At 48.8% G+C, this 18,440-nt stretch overlaps 1 protein-coding gene across 1 annotated transcript; it reads right to left on the bottom strand.

Annotated features, from left to right (window-relative positions):
• Positions 1-16,527: 16,527 nt before the first annotated feature.
• On the bottom strand, positions 16,528-17,121 carry LOC147971769 (ethylene-responsive transcription factor RAP2-1-like). The gene has a single exon (XM_087524109.1). The coding sequence runs from the start codon at positions 17,119-17,121 to the stop codon at positions 16,528-16,530; it is 594 nt and encodes a 197-aa protein (XP_087380235.1).
• Positions 17,122-18,440: the final 1,319 nt, after the last annotated feature.

The following is an 18,440-nucleotide window of genomic DNA, read 5'->3' on the forward strand; positions in this document are numbered from 1 at the left end:
CCGACCCACGTCGATAGGTTGACATGGTCAGCATTCCCTTATCCAGGACACGATCAGTAGCCCCCGAACCGGTCTTCAACCCAAGGACTGTCATTCATCTTTGGTCTTCGGACTTGCAAACTGGTTCAATAAATTCTTCGCGTGTCTACCCCCAAAACGATCAGAGTTTTGCTCGAGGAGTATCACACCTCGGTCACCTGAGGAACCCCAATTGAGCTTCCCAAAAGGCATTTTTATTTTGTCAGATTCGAAGACCCCCTTTTAGAGCAGAACTACCTTAACAACGAAGTCTGTCGGTGCAGGGGTGATGATGTTGGTTTGGTCGTGTTCTGACAACTTTGACCAAACCCGAATCGCCACCATGTACTTTTAGAACCGAACAGTCCTTTCAGATGTCATTATGGTGGCGAACCAACCTTTGGTTGGATGGTTAGAGGGACATTGCTATCCCCAGCCCACCAGGGTTCAAGTCCTGTTGCTCGCATTATTCCTGAATTTATTTCAGGATTTCTGGCGATGTGCTTTCAGTGGGAGGAGACGTTCCCATCGACGACAAGGCGCCTACGGTGACTTCGAAAATTTCAAGATGACAAGTAGGCTCAGTCTCTCGGAGGTGCTCATAGGGGTAGGGTGTGCATGTGTGCGTTCATAGGGGTGAGTGTATGCGCGTATGTATGAGTGCTTGCGTATGTACTGATGTTAAAAAAAAGAAACCCTGTCGGGGATATACCCCACGGTATGACCCGGCCAGAGATATGACCCAGCTGGGACTTGGTATTTCATTGGTTAAGTCGGCATATGTTTAAGACAGATGTTTAAGATGGTTAAGTCGGCAGATGTTTAAGCCAGATGTTTAAGATGGTTAAGTCAGCAGATGTTTAAGCCAGATGTTTAAGATGGTTAAGTCGGCAGGTGTTTAATGTAACACCCCGTATGTAACCTGCCACATTTGTATTCCAACTCTTGCCATTTCCGGCACTAAGTTATGTTATTTCTTCGTTGTCGAGTTTTTGCCTTCGTGTTGTTTTGTCTTTGTCATGCATCCCATATCATGTCATCATGTGCATTGCATTTGCATACATGTTCGTCTCATGCATCCGAGCATTTTCCCCGTTGTCCGTTTTGCATTCCGGCGCTCCTATGTCCTCCGGTGTCCCTTTCTACCTCTTTTCATGTGCGGGTGTTAAACGTTTTCGGATTGGACCGAGACTTGTCATGCGGCCTTGATTTACCACCGGTAGACCGCCTGTCAAGTTTCATACCATTTTTTCTTCGTTTGATACTCCAACGGTTAACCGAGGGACCGAAAATGCCTTGTGTGTGTTGCAGCCCAACACCATTCCAAAGTGGCCCAAAACCCACCTAAACCTCCTCCATCACCTAGGCCGTTCGATCACGATCGCGTGGCCGCAAATCGCACCTCATTTGGAGCTTCCTAGCTCCCTCTACCTCTATAAATAGAACCCCCACTCCAAATCCCGGATCTCCTCTCTCCCTAACCCTAAAATCAGCTCCGCCGCCACCGAACGCGTCCGCCCGCCGCCGCCGACCAATAGGACGCCGCCACGTGTTCCCCGTGGTGCCCACTTCGCCGCACCCACCGCCGGCCCGGGTCAGCCCAGGCGGGGCCCTCCAAGCCCATTGACCGGGCTGCGTCCCCGCACCGAGCTGCCTTCTCCTTTCCTGGCGCTGTCGCCTGCTCCGCCCCGCCACCTCACCGGTGCTTCGCCGGCCACCGCGTCCGCCATTGCCGACTAGTCGCGCCCCTCGTCGTCCGGCGTCCCGCGCCGCCAAACCGCGCCGGTGACCGTGGACGAGCGCGCCTCCTCACCGCTCCCAACTCCGGCGGCCTCAAGTTCCCGCTCCTCCGGCCGGATCCGCAAAGTCCGGTGAGCTCCGCAGCGTCTCCGGCCACTGCGACCTCCATTTCCGGCGACCTCGTCCTCGAGCTGCTACAGTACCCGCCAGACCGATCCAGATCTGGAGTATTGGATCCGGTTGACTTTTTCTCCGAAACCCTAATATTTTTTGCATTCTTCCACATGTCATAACTTCATCACCGTGGCTCCGATTCGTGTGTGTAGCATATCGAAATGTTCGTCTCGACGAGTACTACATTTCATCTCATTGCATCATTTTCATTTGAGCTCATCTTGATGCCCAAAATGCTGTTGGAAGAGGGCTATGTGTTGTTAGTTTCAGATTATTATCAGCAAATGCACTTTTGTCATTTTTGCCATGATTAATGCGTGCATGCTATGATCCTGAGCCCTACATGAGTTTTGAAGTATGCCAGGCCATCTTTACAGGGGTGTATACCATGTATTTTTTTTGATCTCTGTGGTGACTAGTACAAGCATGCAAAGTAGCTTACTTATTGTTGCTGATTTCAGGGACTTAGAATTTCACTAAGTCCTTGTCCTGCTGTAATTTTTATGTCATATGTTCATGTTGTTTCCTAGTGATCCGTGCCTCTTTTGAGCATGATCAGTAAGGATGTTTTGTAGATATTGTGGTGCTCTGTCCATCCATGTCTTTGTTTGCAATTATGGAGCACCATAGCTTGAGTCAATCGAGCTCTACTTTTGCTATAAAATGTTCCTCGCAGATTGTTAACATGTTTAGCAATTTTGCCGAGCTTGTTGTAGTTGATCCATGCATGCTATGTTGTTGTTCTTGCCATGTTTAGCTTCTATGCCATGTCTACTTGCTGGGTGTATGCTTAGTTTGTCATGCAATGCCTCGTAGTGAGTGCATTGAGCTCGTAAACATGCCTACTTGTTATCTGTTTTGCCATGTTCCAGTTTTTCACTAAGTCTGAATCTATTAATGTTAATTGCTATGTTCACGTGGTTGCAATTGTATTTTCTGATCCCTTTTGGCTTATGGTCAGTAAAGGACTTTTGTTGTATGCTTTGATTAGCTTCATGCCATGCTTTGCTTTACCATGATATGTTCCTGTAGCATGTTGTTACCTTGCTCTAAACTTTGCTTCCTGATGTTAAATTCCTGACTTGTTAATTTCACTAAGTCTGAAACCTGTTATCATTTGCACTTTTGCAATGCTTGTTTGAACCTGCTATTGAGTGAATTAGCCGTAGCTCAGTTTCATCTTTTGTCAAGCATCTTGAGTGGATCCCTGCCATGTATTTTGTTGTCACATTGGAGTGCTGTAGCATGTTGTTCTTGATGCATTTAGATGGTCTCGTGCTGTTAATCGCAGACCGGTGCCATATTTGTTTTGCTTGTCATTTCCAAACCGTGCATCCGATTCCGGTGATCTTTATATAGTTTTCGACCGAAATCAACTCACCTTTCCAGTGGCACTCTTGTTTTTCCAAGTTGAGGCCAGGTTCAATCATTCCTTTCCGAATCATGCATATGCATCACATACAACATCCCGCATATCATGAACTATTTTGCATCATTGTTGCTTGTGCATTGCACGTGGTTGATTGTGTCTCCCTTTGCTTGTGTTCTTGTTTTGGGTAGAGCCGGGAGATGAGTACGTGATCGAGGAGCCCGTTGAGTACGCTTACGAGGATCAAGTCAACTCAGAGAACTTTGCAGGCAAGATGACCATACCCTCGAAATCACTTCTATCTTTGCTTGCTAGATGCTCGCTCTTTTGCTATGCCTATGCTACGATACCCACCACTTGATTTTCATGCCTCCCATATTGCCATGTCAAACCTCTAACCCACCTTGCCCTAGCAAACCGTTGTTTGGCTATGTTACCGCTTTGCTCAGCCCCTCTTATAGCGTTGCTAGTTGAAGGTGAAGATTTGGAGATCGTTCCTTGTTGGAACATGTTTATTGTTGGGATATCACCATATTATCTTGTTTATCTTAATGCACCTATATAGTTGGTAAAGGGTGGAAGGCTCGGCCTTATGCCTGGTGTTTTGTTCCACTCTTGCCGCCCTAGTTTCCGTCATACCGGTGTTATGTTCCTTGATTTTGCGTTCCTTACACGGTTGGGTTATAATGGGAACCCCTTGACAGTTCGCCTTGAATAAAACTCCTCCAGCAATGCCCAACCTTGGTTTTACCATTTGCCACCTAGCCTCTTTTCCCTTGGGTTCCGTGGACTCAAGGGTCATCTTTATTTAAACCCCCGAGCCAGTGCTCCTCTGAGTGTTGGTCCAACCTGTCAGCCGCCGGTGGCCACCAGGGGCAACTCTGGATTGGCCTACCGGAAGTTTGGACAATCCGGTGTGCCCTGAGAACGAGATATGTGCAGCTCCAATCGCGATTTTTCGGCACATTCGGGTGGCTTTGCTAGTTTAGTTTTACCATTGTCGAGATGTCTTGTAACCGGGATGCTGAGTCTGATCGGATTGTCTTGGGAGAAGAAATATCCTTCGTTGACCGTGAGAGCTTGTGATGGGCTAAGTTGGGACACCCCTGCAGGGATTTGAACTTTCGAAAGCTGTGCCCACAGTTATGGGCAGATGGGAATTTGTTAATGTCCGGTTGTAGATAACCTTAAACTAAACTTAATTAAAATGAATCAACAGAGTGTGTAGCCGTGATGGTCTCTTCTCGGCGGGGTCCGGGAAGTGAACACGGTGTTGGAGTGTTATGCCTGAACGTAGGTTGTTCTAGGATCACTTCTTGATCATAGTTGTTCGACCGTGCCTTTGCCTTCTCTTCTCGCTCTCATTTGCGTATGTTAGCTACCATATATGCTAGTCGCTTGCTGCAGCTCCACATCATACCTTTTACCCTTCCTATAAGCTTAAATAGCCTTGATCGCGAGGGTGTGAGATTGCTGAGTCCCCGTGACTCACAGATTCCTTCCAAAACCAGATGCAGGGACCGATGATACCATTCCAGGAGATTCAACTAAGCTCAAGTGGGAGTTCGATGAGGACTCAGGACGATACTACGTGTCTTTCCCAGATGATCAGTAGTGGTGCCCTGTTGGGGCGATCGGGGACTATGTTGCATTTGGGGTTTATCTTTATTTTGGTGCCGTAGTCGGACCTTGAGTGCAACTGGATGAATGTATTGTTATTTATGCTATTTGTGTGGCGTGGTGAGTGTAAGCCAACTATGTATCTTTTCCCCTTATTTATTACATGGGTTGTTGTGAAGATTACCTCACTTGCGACATTGCTTTCAATGCGGTTATGCCTCTAAGTCGTGCTTCGACACGTGGGAGATATAGCCGCATCGAGGGCGTTACAAGTTGGTAATCAGAGCCTTCCCCGACCTTAGGAGCCCCCTGCTTGATCGAATTGTTGGCGTTGTTGAGTCTAGAAAAATGTTTTGAGTCATTTAGGATTATATATATCGGAGAGTAGGATTCTTTTTACTCCTCAGTCCCTTCATCGCTCTGGTGAGGCATCCTGACGTAGAGTTTTGACTCTTCTCTTCTCAAATTTCACTAAAAAAAATTTAGGATCACGTGGGTATCTTGGAATCATTTCGATGGTTTTGTGTCGAGAACATTATTCTTGGTGCCTCCTGACATTTAGGGGTTGTGGCAGTGTCCCGGGGAGTTGAGCTCCGAGGTGTTGTCGTCACAATTTTATCGTTGCAATTCTAGAATACCTGAGTTTCGCCGACATCGAAAATCTCTTTTATGCAGTTGTTGGTGAGATAACCTCGACGCCACCCAGTACTGGGGCGGGAGTTCGGGAGTATTGCCATAACTCATATAACGGATGCTTTTAGAAGGTTGAGGTAAATGATTTCCGAAGGTTTCTTGGTTATGTGTTGAAGGATGGATACAGCTGGATGTAGGATTTTCTAGCTTTGGGTGAGATATTATGCTTCCCCTGTATCCCCAACACCTGATTGCATAACCGGAAAGGTTCGGGAGTTTCATAGGTGGGAATTCATTAGCTCTAGTTCTTCTTCCGCGGATATTTGGTTTGTGATTGGGTAATCCTCACCAAGTATTTGTTCTTGTCCGTACCTTGTTGTTTTGTTCTTCTACCTCTATCTAAGTGGCTTCTCAATTTATGGAAATGTGACCATTTCAATTGGAATTCACTCATTCATTTTGTTTGGATGTGAGGACTATTAGTTGCAATTTCGATCCATTTGATTCAGCTTGAATATTTGTTTGTCAAGATGCTAATGGATGTCACCCTCTTCAGGATGGCTCCTCCAACACGCACGACTCCGAATCCTGATCCGCCACCACCACCTCCACCTCCGGAGGCATGGCAAGTTGTGATGGCCGCTACCAATGCAAACATGCAGCTGATCATCCAACTCTTGCAAGAGCGCAACCAAGGGAATCATGGCCATGGCAACAATCAGAATCAGTTTGCTACACTCAACCAGTTCCTCGCTAACCAGCCAAAGACCTTCAGCAACTGTGCCAAAGCAACAGACGCTGATGATTGGCTCATGGATATCTACAAGCATTTCGAGTGCAGCAGCGTCAGGCCTGAGGACTTTGTCAAGTTTGCCTCCTTCCAACTCAAAGACCAAGCTGCAGAATGATTTCAGCAATACAAAGATTCCAGAGGAGGCCGTGTGATTACCTGGGATGAATTCCGTCAAGACTTCAAAGCTCACCACATTCCTCAGAGTGTTGTTGAGAGCAAGCGTGAGGAATTCCACAACCTGAAGCAAGGCACTTGTCTGTTTACCAGTACAACATCATGTTTCAGAAGCTAGCTCGTTTCACTAAGCAAGACGTCCTTGACGAGAAGAGCATGATATATCAGTTCAGAGGTGGCCTCAGAGAAGATCTCCAACTTTCTCTCGTGCTTTTCGAGCCTCAGAAGTACGATGAGTTTTACAACATGGCACTGAAACAAGAGACTGCTCAACTCAAGTGCGATGCTTCCAAGAAGCGAGTCAGAGATGCAACTCCTTCCTCAACTCAAGTGGCAACTAAGCAGCAAAAGTATTGGCTGCCTCCTCCTCCGTTCCGTCAGCCTTATCAGCAGAAGAGCAAAGGTGGCAATGGATCTTCCCACCCACCCAACCCAGACTTTCAGAACAAGACTTCATCTCAAGCTCCAAGATCAAGTGCTCCGTATCACCGTCCGCTCTCGGAGGTCACGTGCAACAAGTGCCAACAGAAGGGTCACTATGCCAACAAATGCTTCAATCAGAGGCGTCTTCCTCCTCCCTTTCCAAGATTTGCATAGACCGTTAGCAGTTGTCTCTCCGGGCAAGTGCTTGCATGCAAGCTACGTGGTTTCGGATGTTTCTATCACGTTGGGTGACTATAAGTTTCTGTATTCTCCAATGGTCCTTGGTAACTCGGATATTGATCTTATTCTTGGAATGGACTGACTTTCTAAGCACAAGGCTCAGCTTGACTGTGCTGCCAGGCAGATTCAATTGACACATTCGTCTGAGTATGTAATCGTCTTTGCCGCTCGGGATGATACCATCCGACTGTTTTCTCTCAACGAGAAGGGCGAGCTGGATGCCATCTCGCAGATTCCGGTCGTTTGCGAATATCAAGACGTCTTTCCAGAAGAGCTTCCAGAAATGCCTCTGCACCGGCCAGTTGAATTTGTCATCGATCTTGAGCCTGGCACGGAACCTGTTTGCAAACGTCCTTACAAGCTTGGACGTGAAGAGTTGAAGGAGCTGAAGAAGCAACTCGATATTCAAGAGCGTATGGGTCTCATCCGACCTAGTTCTTCTCCATGGGGTTGTGGAGTTCTTTTTGTCAAGAAGAAGGATGGAATGGACCGACTTTGTGTCGACTACCATCCATTGAACAAGAAGACCATAAAGAACAAGTACCCACTTCCCAACATAAACGAGCTGTTTGAACAACTCAATGGTGCTCAAGTATTCTCCAAGCTTGATCTCCGCATGGGCTATCATCAGATTCGCATTCGTGAAGAAGATATCCCCAAGACAGCATTCAGAACAAGCTATGGTTCATATGAATACACGGTCATGTCTTTCAGCCTTGTCAACGCTCCTCCAACTTTCTCTCGCATGATGAATTTCATCTTCAATGCCTACACAAATGACTTCGTCTTGGTCTACCTCGATGACATTTTGGTCTTTTCCAAGAACAAGGAGGATCATGCCAAGCACTTGCGTTTGGTGCTCGATAAACTCAGAGAACATCAGTTCTATGCGAAGTTTTCAAAGTGCGAGTTTTGGCTCGATGAGGTTCTCTACCTTGGGCATATCATCTCCGCCGAGGGCATAGCGGTTAATCCTGAGAAGGTGTCTGCAATTGTGAATTGGAAACCACCTGAGAATGTGAAGCAACTCTGCAGCTTCCTTGGGCTCGCAAGCTATTGTCGAAGGTTCGTTGAGAACTTCTCTAAGATCGCGAAGCCTCTTTCCAACCTTCTCCAGAAGCATGTGAAGTACGCCCGGTCTCCTAAATGTGACATCGCCTTCAACACCCTGAAAGAGAAGCTAGTCACTGCTCCAGTTCTGAGTCCTCCTGATGAATCCAAACCGTTTGAGGTCTTCTGTGATGCTTCTCTTCAAGGTCTTGGTGCAGTGTTGATGCAAGAGAAGAAAGTTGTAGCCTATACCTCTCGCCAGTTGAAGCTGAACGAAAAGAACTACCCCACTCATGACCTCGAGTTGGCGGTAGTTGTCCATGCTCTTTTAACATGGAGACATATCTTATTGGGACGAAAAGTGGACATCTTCACTGATCATAAGAGTCTCAAGTACATCTTCACTCAGCCAAACCTCAACCTCAGGCAGACTCATTGGGTCGAGATGATTCAAGAGTATAATCCGAGTATCGAGTATACTCCAGGCAAGGCCAATGTAATTGCTGACGCATTGAGCAGGAAGGCTTACTGCAACAGTTTGATTCTCAAGCCTTACCAACCCGAGATTTGTGAAGCTTTCCGCAAACTCAACCTTCAAGTTGTTCCTCAAGGTTTCCTCGCCAACCTCCAAGTCTCTCCTACTTTGGAAGATCAGATTCGTGAGGCTCAACTTCATGATGCTATGGTGAAGAAGGTGAAGATTGGGATTGCAAAGAGTCAACCCAAGTACAAGTGCTATCTTCTTGATGACAAGGATACTCTATTCTTAGAGGGTCGCATTGTTGTGCGTAAAGGTGACCTTCGTAAAGTCATTATGAACGACGCTCACAATTCACTCCTCTCTATTCACCCTCGAAGTACAAAGATGTACCATGACCTCAAGCAGTCATATTGGTGGACTCGAATGAAGTGTGAGATTGCTCAGTTCGTGAACGAATGTGATGTCTGCAGAAGAGTGAAAGTAGAACACCAATGACTAGCTGGTCTCCTCCAACCTCTTGCCATTCCAGAATGGAAGTTTGACCATATTGAGATGGACTTCGTGACTGGATTTCCAAAGTCCAAGCGTGGCAATGATGATATCTTCGTTGTCCTCGACAAACTCACTAAAGTGGCTCATTTCCTTCCTATCAAAGAATCTATCATCGCAGCTCAGTTGGCAGAGCTATATACCTCCAGGATTGTCTCTCTGCATGGCATTCCGCAGTTGATATCGTCAGATCATGGCAGCATCTTTACCTCCAAGTTCTGGGATTCTTTTCAGAAGGCCATGGGCACCAACATTCGCTTCAGCACAGCTTTTCATCCTCAAACTAGTGGCCAAGTCGAGCGAGTAAATCAGATTCTTGAAGATATGCTCAGGGCTTGTGTCATCTCTTTCGGTATGAAGTGGGAAGATTGTCTTCCATATGCCGAGTTCTCCTACAACAACAGCTTCCAAGCGAGTTCGGGCAAGGCCCCATTCGAGATTCTCTATGGCAGGAAGTGCTATACTGCTCTTAACTGGTCAGAGACTGGTGAACGTCAACTTCTCGGAAATGACTTGATCAAAGAGGCAGAAGAAATGTGCAAAGTCATTCGTGATAATCTCAAAGCCGCGCAATCGCGCCAGAAGAGTTACTATGATAGCAAGCATCATGACTTGGCTTTCGAGATCGGAGACCATGTCTACTTCCGGGTCTCTCCAATGAAGGGTACTCGTCGCTTCGGTATCAAAGGGAAGCTTGCCCCTAGGTACGTGGGTCCCTTCAAAATCATTGGCAAAAGAGGTGATCTCGCCTATCAACTTGAGCTTCCCTCCAACTTTGCAAACATGCACGACGTGTTTCATGTCTCTCAACTCCGTAAGTGTTTCAAGACTCCTGACCGCACCATCAACTTCGAAGACATTGATCTCCAAGAATACATGTCTTATCATGAGCATCCAGTTGCTATTCTTGAAGAAATTGAGCGCAAGACTCGAAACAAGTCTATCAAATTCCTCAAAGTCAAGTGGTCACATCATTCCGACCGTGAAGCCACCTGGGAATGCGAGGATCACCTCCGTTCTGAGTATCCAGAGTTTTTCCAGTCCTAGATCTCGGGATGAGATCCTTTCGTAGTGGTGGAGTGTTGTAACACCCCGTATGTAACCTGCCACATTTGTATTCCAACTCTTGCCGTTTCCGGCACTAAGTTATGTTATTTCTTCGTTGTCGGGTTTTTGCCTTCGTGTTGTTTTGTCTTTGTCATGCATCCCATATCATGTCATCATGTGCATTGCATTTGCATACGTGTTCGTCTCATGCATCCAAGCATTTTCCCCGTTGTCCGTTTTGCATTCCGGCGCTCCTATGTCCTCCGGTGTCCCTTTCTACCTCTTTTCGTGTGCGGGTGTTAAACGTTTTAGGATTGGACCGAGACTTTTCATGCGGCCTTGGTTTACCACCGATAGACCGCCTGTCAAGTTTTGTACCATTTGGACTTCGTTTGATACTCCAACGGTTAACCAAGGGACCGAAAAGGCCTCGTGTGTGTTGCAGCCCAACACCCTTCCAAAGTGGCCCAAAACCCACCTAAACCTCCTCCATCACCTAGGCCGTTCGATCACGATCGCGTGGCCACAAACCACACCTCATTTGGAGCTTCGTAGCTCCCTCTACCTCTATGAATAGAACCCCCACTCCAAATCCCGGATCTCCTCTCTCCCTAACCCTAAAAATCAGCTCCGCCGCCATCGGACACGTCCGGCCGCAACCCGACGCGTCCGCCCGCCGATGCCAACCAATAGGACGCTGCCACGTGTTCCCCGCGGTGCCCACTTCGCCGCACCCGCCGCCGGCCCGGGTCAGCCCAGGCGGGGCCCTCCAAGCCCATCGACCGGGCCGCGTCCCCGCACCGAACCGCCTTCTCCTTCCCCGATGCCGTCACCTGCTCCGCCCCGCCACCTCGCCGGTGCTTCGCCAGCCACTGCGCCCGCCATTGCCGGCCAGCCGCGCCCCTCGTCGTTCGGCGTCCCGCGCGGCCAAACCGCGCCGGCAACCGCGGACGAGCGCGCCTCCTCACCGCCCCCAACTCCGGCAGCCTCAAGTCCCCGCTCCTCCGGCCGGATCTGCGAAGTCCGGTGAGCTCCACAGCGTCTCCGGCCACCGCGACCTCCATTTCCAGCGACCTCGTCCTCGAGCTGCTACAGTACCCGTCGGACCCGATCCAGATATGGAGTATTGGATCCGGTTGACTTTTCCCCGAAACCTTAATATTTTTTGCATTCTTCCACATGTCATAAGTTCATCGCCGTGGGTCCAATTCATGCGTGTAGCATATCAAAATGTTCGTCTCGACGAGTACTACATTTCATCTCATTGCATCATTTTCATTTGAGCTCATCTTGATGCCCGAAATGCTGTTGGAAGAGTGCTATGTGTTGTTAGTTTCAGATTATTATCAGCAAATGCACTTTTGTCATTTTTGCCATGATTAATGCGTGCATGCTATGATCTGGATCCCTACATGAGTTTTGAAGTATGCCAGGTCATCTTTACAAGGGTGTATGCCATGTATTTTTGTGATCTCTGTGGTGACTAGCACAAGCATGCAAAGTAGCTTACTTATTGTTGCTGATTTCGGGGACTTAGAATTTCACTAAGTCCTTGTCCTGTTGTAATTTTCATGTCATGTGTTCATGTTGTTTCCTAGTGATCTGTGCCTCTTTTGAGCATGATCAGTAAGGATGTTTTGTAGATATTGTGGTGCTCTATCCATCCATGTCTTTGTTTGCAATTATGGAGCACAATAGCTTGAGTCAATCGAGCTCTACTTTTGCTATAAAATGTTCCTGGCAGATTGTTAACATGTTTAACAATTTTGGCGAGCTTGTTATAGTTGATCCATGCATGCTATGTTGTTGTTCTTGCCATGTTTAGCTTCTATGCCATGTCTACTTGCTGGGTGTATGCTTAGTTTGTCATGCAATGCCTCGTAGTGAGTGCATTGAGCTCGTAAACATGCCTACTTGTTATCTGTTTTGCCATGTTCCAGTTTTTCACTGAGTCTGAATCTGTTAACGTTAATTGCTATGTTCACGTGGTTGCAATTGTATTTTCTGATCCCTTTTGGCTTATGGTCAGTAAGGGACTTTTGTTGTATGCTTTGATTAGCTTCATGCCATGCTTTGCTTTGCCATGATATGTTCATGTAGCATGTTGTTACCTTGCTCTAAACTTTGCTTCCCGATGTTAAATTCCTGACTTGTTGTTAATTTCACTAAGTCTGAAACCTGTTATCATTTGCACTTTTGCCATGCTTGTTTGGACCTGCTATTGAGTGAATTAGCCGTAGCTCAGTGTTCATATTTTGTCAAGCATCTTGAGTGGATCCCTGCCATGTATTTTTTTGTCATGTTGGAGTGCTGTAGCATGTTGTTCTTGATGCATTTAGATGGTCTCGTGCTGTTAATCGCAAACCAGTGCCATATTTGTTTTGCTTGTCATTTTCAAACCGTGCATCCGATTCCGGTGATCTTTATATCGTTTTCGACCGAAATCAACTCACCTTTCCAGTGGCACTCCTATTTTTCCAAGTTGAGGCTAGGTTCAATCATTCCTTTTCGAATCATGCATATGCATCACATACCGCATCCTGCATATCATGACCTGTTTTGCATCATTGTTGCTTGTGCATTGCACGTGGTTGATTGTGTCTCCCTTTGCTTGTGTTCTTGTTTTGGGTAGAGCCAGGAGACGAGTACGTGATCGAGGAGCCCGTTGAGTACGCTTACGAGGATCAAGTCAACTCAGAGAACTTTGCAGGCAAGATGACCATACCCTCGAAATCACTTCTATCTTTGCTTGCTAGATGCTCGCTCTTTTGCTATGCCTATGCTACGATACCCACCACTTGCTTTTCATGCCTCCCATATTGCCATGTCAAACCTCTAACCCACCTTGCCCTAACAAAATGTTGTTTGGCTATGTTACCGCTTTGCTCAGCTCCTCTTATAGCGTTGCTAGTTGCAGGTGAAGATTTGGAGATCGTTCCTTGTTGGAACATGTTTATTGTTGGGATATCACCATATTATCTTGTTTATCTTAATGCACCTATATAGTTGGTAAAGGGTGGAAGGCTCGGCCTTATGCCTGGTGTTTTGTTCCACTCTTGCCGCCCTAGTTTCCGTCATACCGGTGTTATGTTCCTTGATTTTGCGTTCCTTACACGGTTGGGTTATAATGGGAACCCCTTGACAGTTCACCTTGAATAAAACTCCTCCAGCAATGCCCAACCTTGGTTTTACCATTTGCCACCTAGCCTCTTTTCCCTTGGGTTCCACGGACTCAAGGGTCATCTTTATTTAAACCCCCGGGCCACTGCTCCTCTGAGTATTGGTCCAACCTGTCAGCCGCCGGTGGCCACCTGGGGCAACTCTGGGCTGGCCTACCAGAAGTTTGGACAATCTGGTGTTCCCTGAGAATGAGATATGTGCAGCTTCTATCGGGATTTGTCGGCACATTCGGGTGGCTTTGCTGGTTTAGTTTTACCATTGTCGAGATGTCTTGTAACCGGGATGCCGAGTCTGGTCGGATTGTCTTGGGAGAAGGAATATCCTTCGTTGACCATGCGAGCTTGTGATGGGCTAAGTTGGGACACCCCTGCAGGGATTTGAACTTTCAAAATCTGTGCCCGCGATTATGGGCAGATGGGAATTTGTTAATGTCTGGTTGTAGGTAACCTTAAACTAAACTTAATTAAAATGAATCAACAGAGTGTGTAGCCGTGATGGTCTCTTCTCGGCGGGTCCGGGAAGTGAACACGGTGTTGGAGTTATGCCTGAACGTAGGTTGTTCTAGGATCACTTCTTGATCATAGTTGTTCGACCGTGCCTTTACCTTCTCTTCTCGCTCTCATTTGCGTATGTTAGCCACCATATATGCTAGTCGCTTGCTGCAGCTCCACATCATACCTTTTACCCTTCCTATAAGCTTAAAGAGTCTTGATCGCGAGGGTGTGAGATTGCTGAGTCCCCGTGACTCACAGATTCCTTCCAAAACCAGATGCAGGGACCGATGATACCATTCCAGGAGATTCAACTGAGCTCAAGTGGGAGTTAGATGAGGACTCAGGACGATACTACGTGTCTTTCCCAGATGATCAGTAGTGTTGCCCAGTTGAGGCGATCGGGGACTATGTTGCATTTGGGGTTTATCTTTATTTTGGTTCCGTAGTCGGACCTTGAGTGTAACTGGATGAATGTATTGTTATTTATGCTATTTGTGTGGCGTGGCGAGTATAAGCCAACTATGTATCTTTTCCCCTTATTTATTACATGGGTTGTTGTGAAGATTACCTCACTTGCGACATTGCTTTCAATGCTGTTATGCCTCTAATTCGTGCTTCGACACGTGGGAGATATAGCCACATCAAGGGCGTTACATTTAAGCCAGATGTTTAAGATGGTTAAGTCAGCAGACGTTTAAGATGGTTAAGCCGGCAGATGTTTAAGATGGTTAAGCCGGCAGATGTTTAAGATGTTAAGCCAGCAGATGTTAAACCGACAGATTTTAAGCCAGACGGTAAGCCAGATTGTAAGAAGCCCAAGATGTTAAGAAGCCCATAGAGAGAAGCCCATGATGAGAAGTTAGAATAGTTTAAGTCTTAATCCGAGTTGGATTGTACATGTAACCCGCCCTTTCAACTTATATAAGGAGGGATAGGGCACCCCAAGAGGAACAAGTTGAATAATCGTTAAGTCTAGACACAACTAGGAGAGTCGGAGATACGGCGACTCCCTCGTGATGATAATGAGACATAGCCACAAACAGCATGTAGGGTTGTTACCGGATGATGTTTCCTGAGGCCCGAAACTGTCTAAACCCTTGTCTTGTGTTGCGTCTCTCGATCCCGATCAACCCCTCTCAAGCTACCACATAGATGCGTTGGCCTCACGACTAAGTCCTCACACTAGGACATGTGCCATGACAATTTCACAACAGTTGGCGCCCACCGTGGGGCCTGCGCACGGTGGTGTTGAGTTCTTGGAGGGATCTATTCTAGGGTGCGACGAGTTCGCAATTTTTTTGGATGAAGAAAGAATCAGTTTTGAAGGATCTGCATCATATCCATGACAAGCAGCCGGAACGGAAGAGAAATTGCGGTTGTGTAGTGCGAACCTGCCGCGATCGGACGATACGTCAGATCCGGATCAATTTTCAAGAGCCACCAAGACCAACAACAATTGTATTTTCAGATCCACCAAGTTGCCACCGCCGCATATGTACATCAAGGCGAAGTTGATTTGCTACAAAATCATCTGAAGCTAAATCGGTTTTCCTTGGTCAACTCTGATTACTACAAGGAATCTACTAGGAGATTAATTCAAGGGTTAAGAAAGGAAAAGCTACTACGTGGGATTAGCACGTGAATACAAAAGAAATCAGATCAGAGGCAAACCATCACAGCGTGTTTGGCAAAAAATGGGAAGGGGAATGGAAGTTTAATGTAGGGAGTTGTATTGAGATTAGACATGGGATGAGTCGTTTTATTCCCAATCCTCTGTTTGGCGCATGATGAAAATTATGTGTGAGAGTTTGATGAGAAATTGTATTCCCGTATTTGGTTCGTGGGAATTGACAAGGAAATAGACAAGGAAAATTAACGTAAGTTATGATGAAGGGTTAAAATTGACTCACTAAAATAATTCCCTTCCAACCCCCACCCCTCCCTGTTAATAAAACGGTGGGAGTTGGAGTCTCAAGTCCCATGACTATTCCCTTATCAATTCCCAATCCCCCTAATCAAACAATAGATTTGAAGTCTCGTACCCCTTCAATTCCCATTCCCTAGCTCTAACTACCCCCAACCAAACATGCTGTCAGCTTAAATGTTGCAAGCCTTGGTCAATATGGATCCACTAACCACGACCCGGAAACGGATGGTCCACGGGCTCGGTCTTCTACTGCGACTCGCATCGTTGAACCGCCGGCTCCGTCGTCGCTCGTTCGAACCTGTAAGCCGGCCTTAGAGCATCTCCAATAGGCGCCCAACGCGGCGCGCGCAAAAAACAGCTTTAGCGCGCGCCCATTGCCTGGTTTGGCGCTGCGCCCGCTCCAGCAGCCGCGCTAAAATGCAGCGCGCGCGCCGCTCCAGCAGCGCGCAAAAAATGCAGCGCGCACACAACATTTTTTTTAATTTTCGAACGCATAGATAAAATAAAAACTAGATAGATTGCATAAATAAAAAACGATACAAAGGTATTTTACATCGGTGCAACTAGATAGATAGTTCGGAAGCATAGATAAACTACGGCGCAACTAGATAGAAACTACTCTAAGTCGCTATCATCATCACCATTATCATCCTCGGCGGTGTCGTCCGAGGTGTCTAGCCAGATGTCCAGCCACCGATCATCGTTCGGCGCGAAGAACGACTGCCCACCTGCTGCAACAATGTCGGACTGCGCATTCGCCAACACCTTCCGCTGACGCCTTCCCAACCGCGTCTCGCGGCGCCTTCGCGTGTCCTCCTCGCGGCGCCTTGCCCAGTAGGCCTGCTCATAGGCGACGTCCTCCAGGTGGCGCTGGCGCCACTCCTCCATGACCCGCTCGTCCTCCTGGGCGACGAGGAGGCGGCGTTGCCGCTCGGCGTGCTCCGCACGGTCTTCCGCCGTGTTCAGACAAGGCAGAGGGGCGAGGTTGAGCGCTTGCTGGAGTGTGTACACATCTTGAAAGTTCATCTGGCCGCACGGCCGGCCTAGGCGCCACACCGCCGCGTCATACGCGCGGGCGGCCTCGCGCGCCATCCCGTACGTGCCGAGGCCGAGCCGGAGTTCGCCGGAGCATATCTCCGCAGTGTAGCAGCCGTTGGGGCGCAGGCGGACGCCGCGGTAGCCGGACGCTTCTCGGCGGTGCGGCGGCATGGCGGCACCTCGGTGGCGGGGCACTGGAGCGGCGCGTGGCAGAGAGGGAGAGGCAGAGGGGAAGAGGAAGTGTGGAGAAGCATGTGGCGAAGCGGCGCGCAGCTTTATAGGCGCGCGCGAAGCGGCGCGCCAAATCTTGCGCGCGAGCTGGCGCCTTTTCGCGCGCGCGCGCAAACGGTTCCGGCGCGCGCTTGTTTCCCGCGGCAGCTGGAGCGCGGCAAACCACCCCGCACGCGCTAAAAGCTGGGTTTACCGCACGCGCACGTCGTTTGGGGCGTCTGTTGGAGATGCTCTTACGGCGCCTCAAGCCACCGCGGCCTCTGTCGAGCCGCCGGTCTTCACCGTCAGGGACATGCCTATGAGCCGCCACCTCCTCCACCGTGACCCTCCGCGTCGCTCTTCTACCGCCGCTTGGTCCGCTCCGGCAAGCGCCGGCTTGCTGCTGCCGTTGGCCACTTGTGCCGGCTGCCTGCTGGGTTTCGTTATGATGTCCACCATCTCACTATGCCTCTTCTGCTGCACTCGAGCCACCCCCAAGAAGGCCTTGAGTTGCCGCCTCAACCATCATTGTTGCTTCTGCTAAGCCGCCGCTTCAGACAGCCTCGCCGTTAGTGCTCTCCAACAATCTGTATTAAGTCACCGGCGCCCAACTCACTACGTCAAGTCGTCGGCGCCCAATTCAACAACGGACAAATCATCACTGGCCACACCTTTGTTGAGCCACCGCACCTCCACTTCCGCGACCTCGGCAACCCACTGACGCGGTTCACCTCTGCCACCGTGGTTCCGCATCCGCCGCTGCTATAATCTGCCGCGGGTGAGCCGCCACTGTCGAGCTGTCGTGCCTCGCCTCCGCCCAGAGTCCGAGCCGCTTCTACCTGCTTCAAGATGCCGCTGTCGACCCACGGCCTATGCAGACAGTGAGCCGGCCCAGTCCCGCGCTCTCCGCCCACCGGCAACCGCGCCATGAGCCGCCCGCCCCTGCCTCTGCTTTGGCTGGCCTGAGCCGCTACAGCCGCGGACCGCCGTCCTATGTTGTAAGCCGCCACTTTGCACCATTACAAGTCACCGCTTTGCTACAGGGGTTCCGCCCGTCGAGCAGCCGGCCGCTCTAAGCCGCCGTCGCGCCTGCGCCAAGCCGCCTGCACATCTCCGCCTTAAAAATGCATGCGTGGCTTCACCCGCCATGGCCTTACATCAAGTCACCGTCGACTCTGCGTCAAAACCGCCATGGCCGCGTTGAGCCGCTCGTGTCACGCGTTGAGCCGCCCTGTTGCTGATGATCCGTCGGTTGCCTCCTCGAGCCCCTTGGCCGCACC

Source organism: Triticum urartu, chromosome 5A, assembly GCF_056163025.1.
Source record: "Triticum urartu cultivar PI428250 chromosome 5A, HENAU_Tu73, whole genome shotgun sequence".
In the NCBI taxonomy this organism is placed as follows: Eukaryota; Viridiplantae; Streptophyta; class Magnoliopsida; order Poales; family Poaceae; genus Triticum; species Triticum urartu.

Bases quoted from the DNA above. Each gene is read 5' to 3' on its own strand.
- LOC147971769 (XM_087524109.1), bottom strand. From the start codon at position 17,121: ATGCCGCCGCACCGCCGAGAAGCGTCCGGCTACCGCGGCGTCCGCCTG.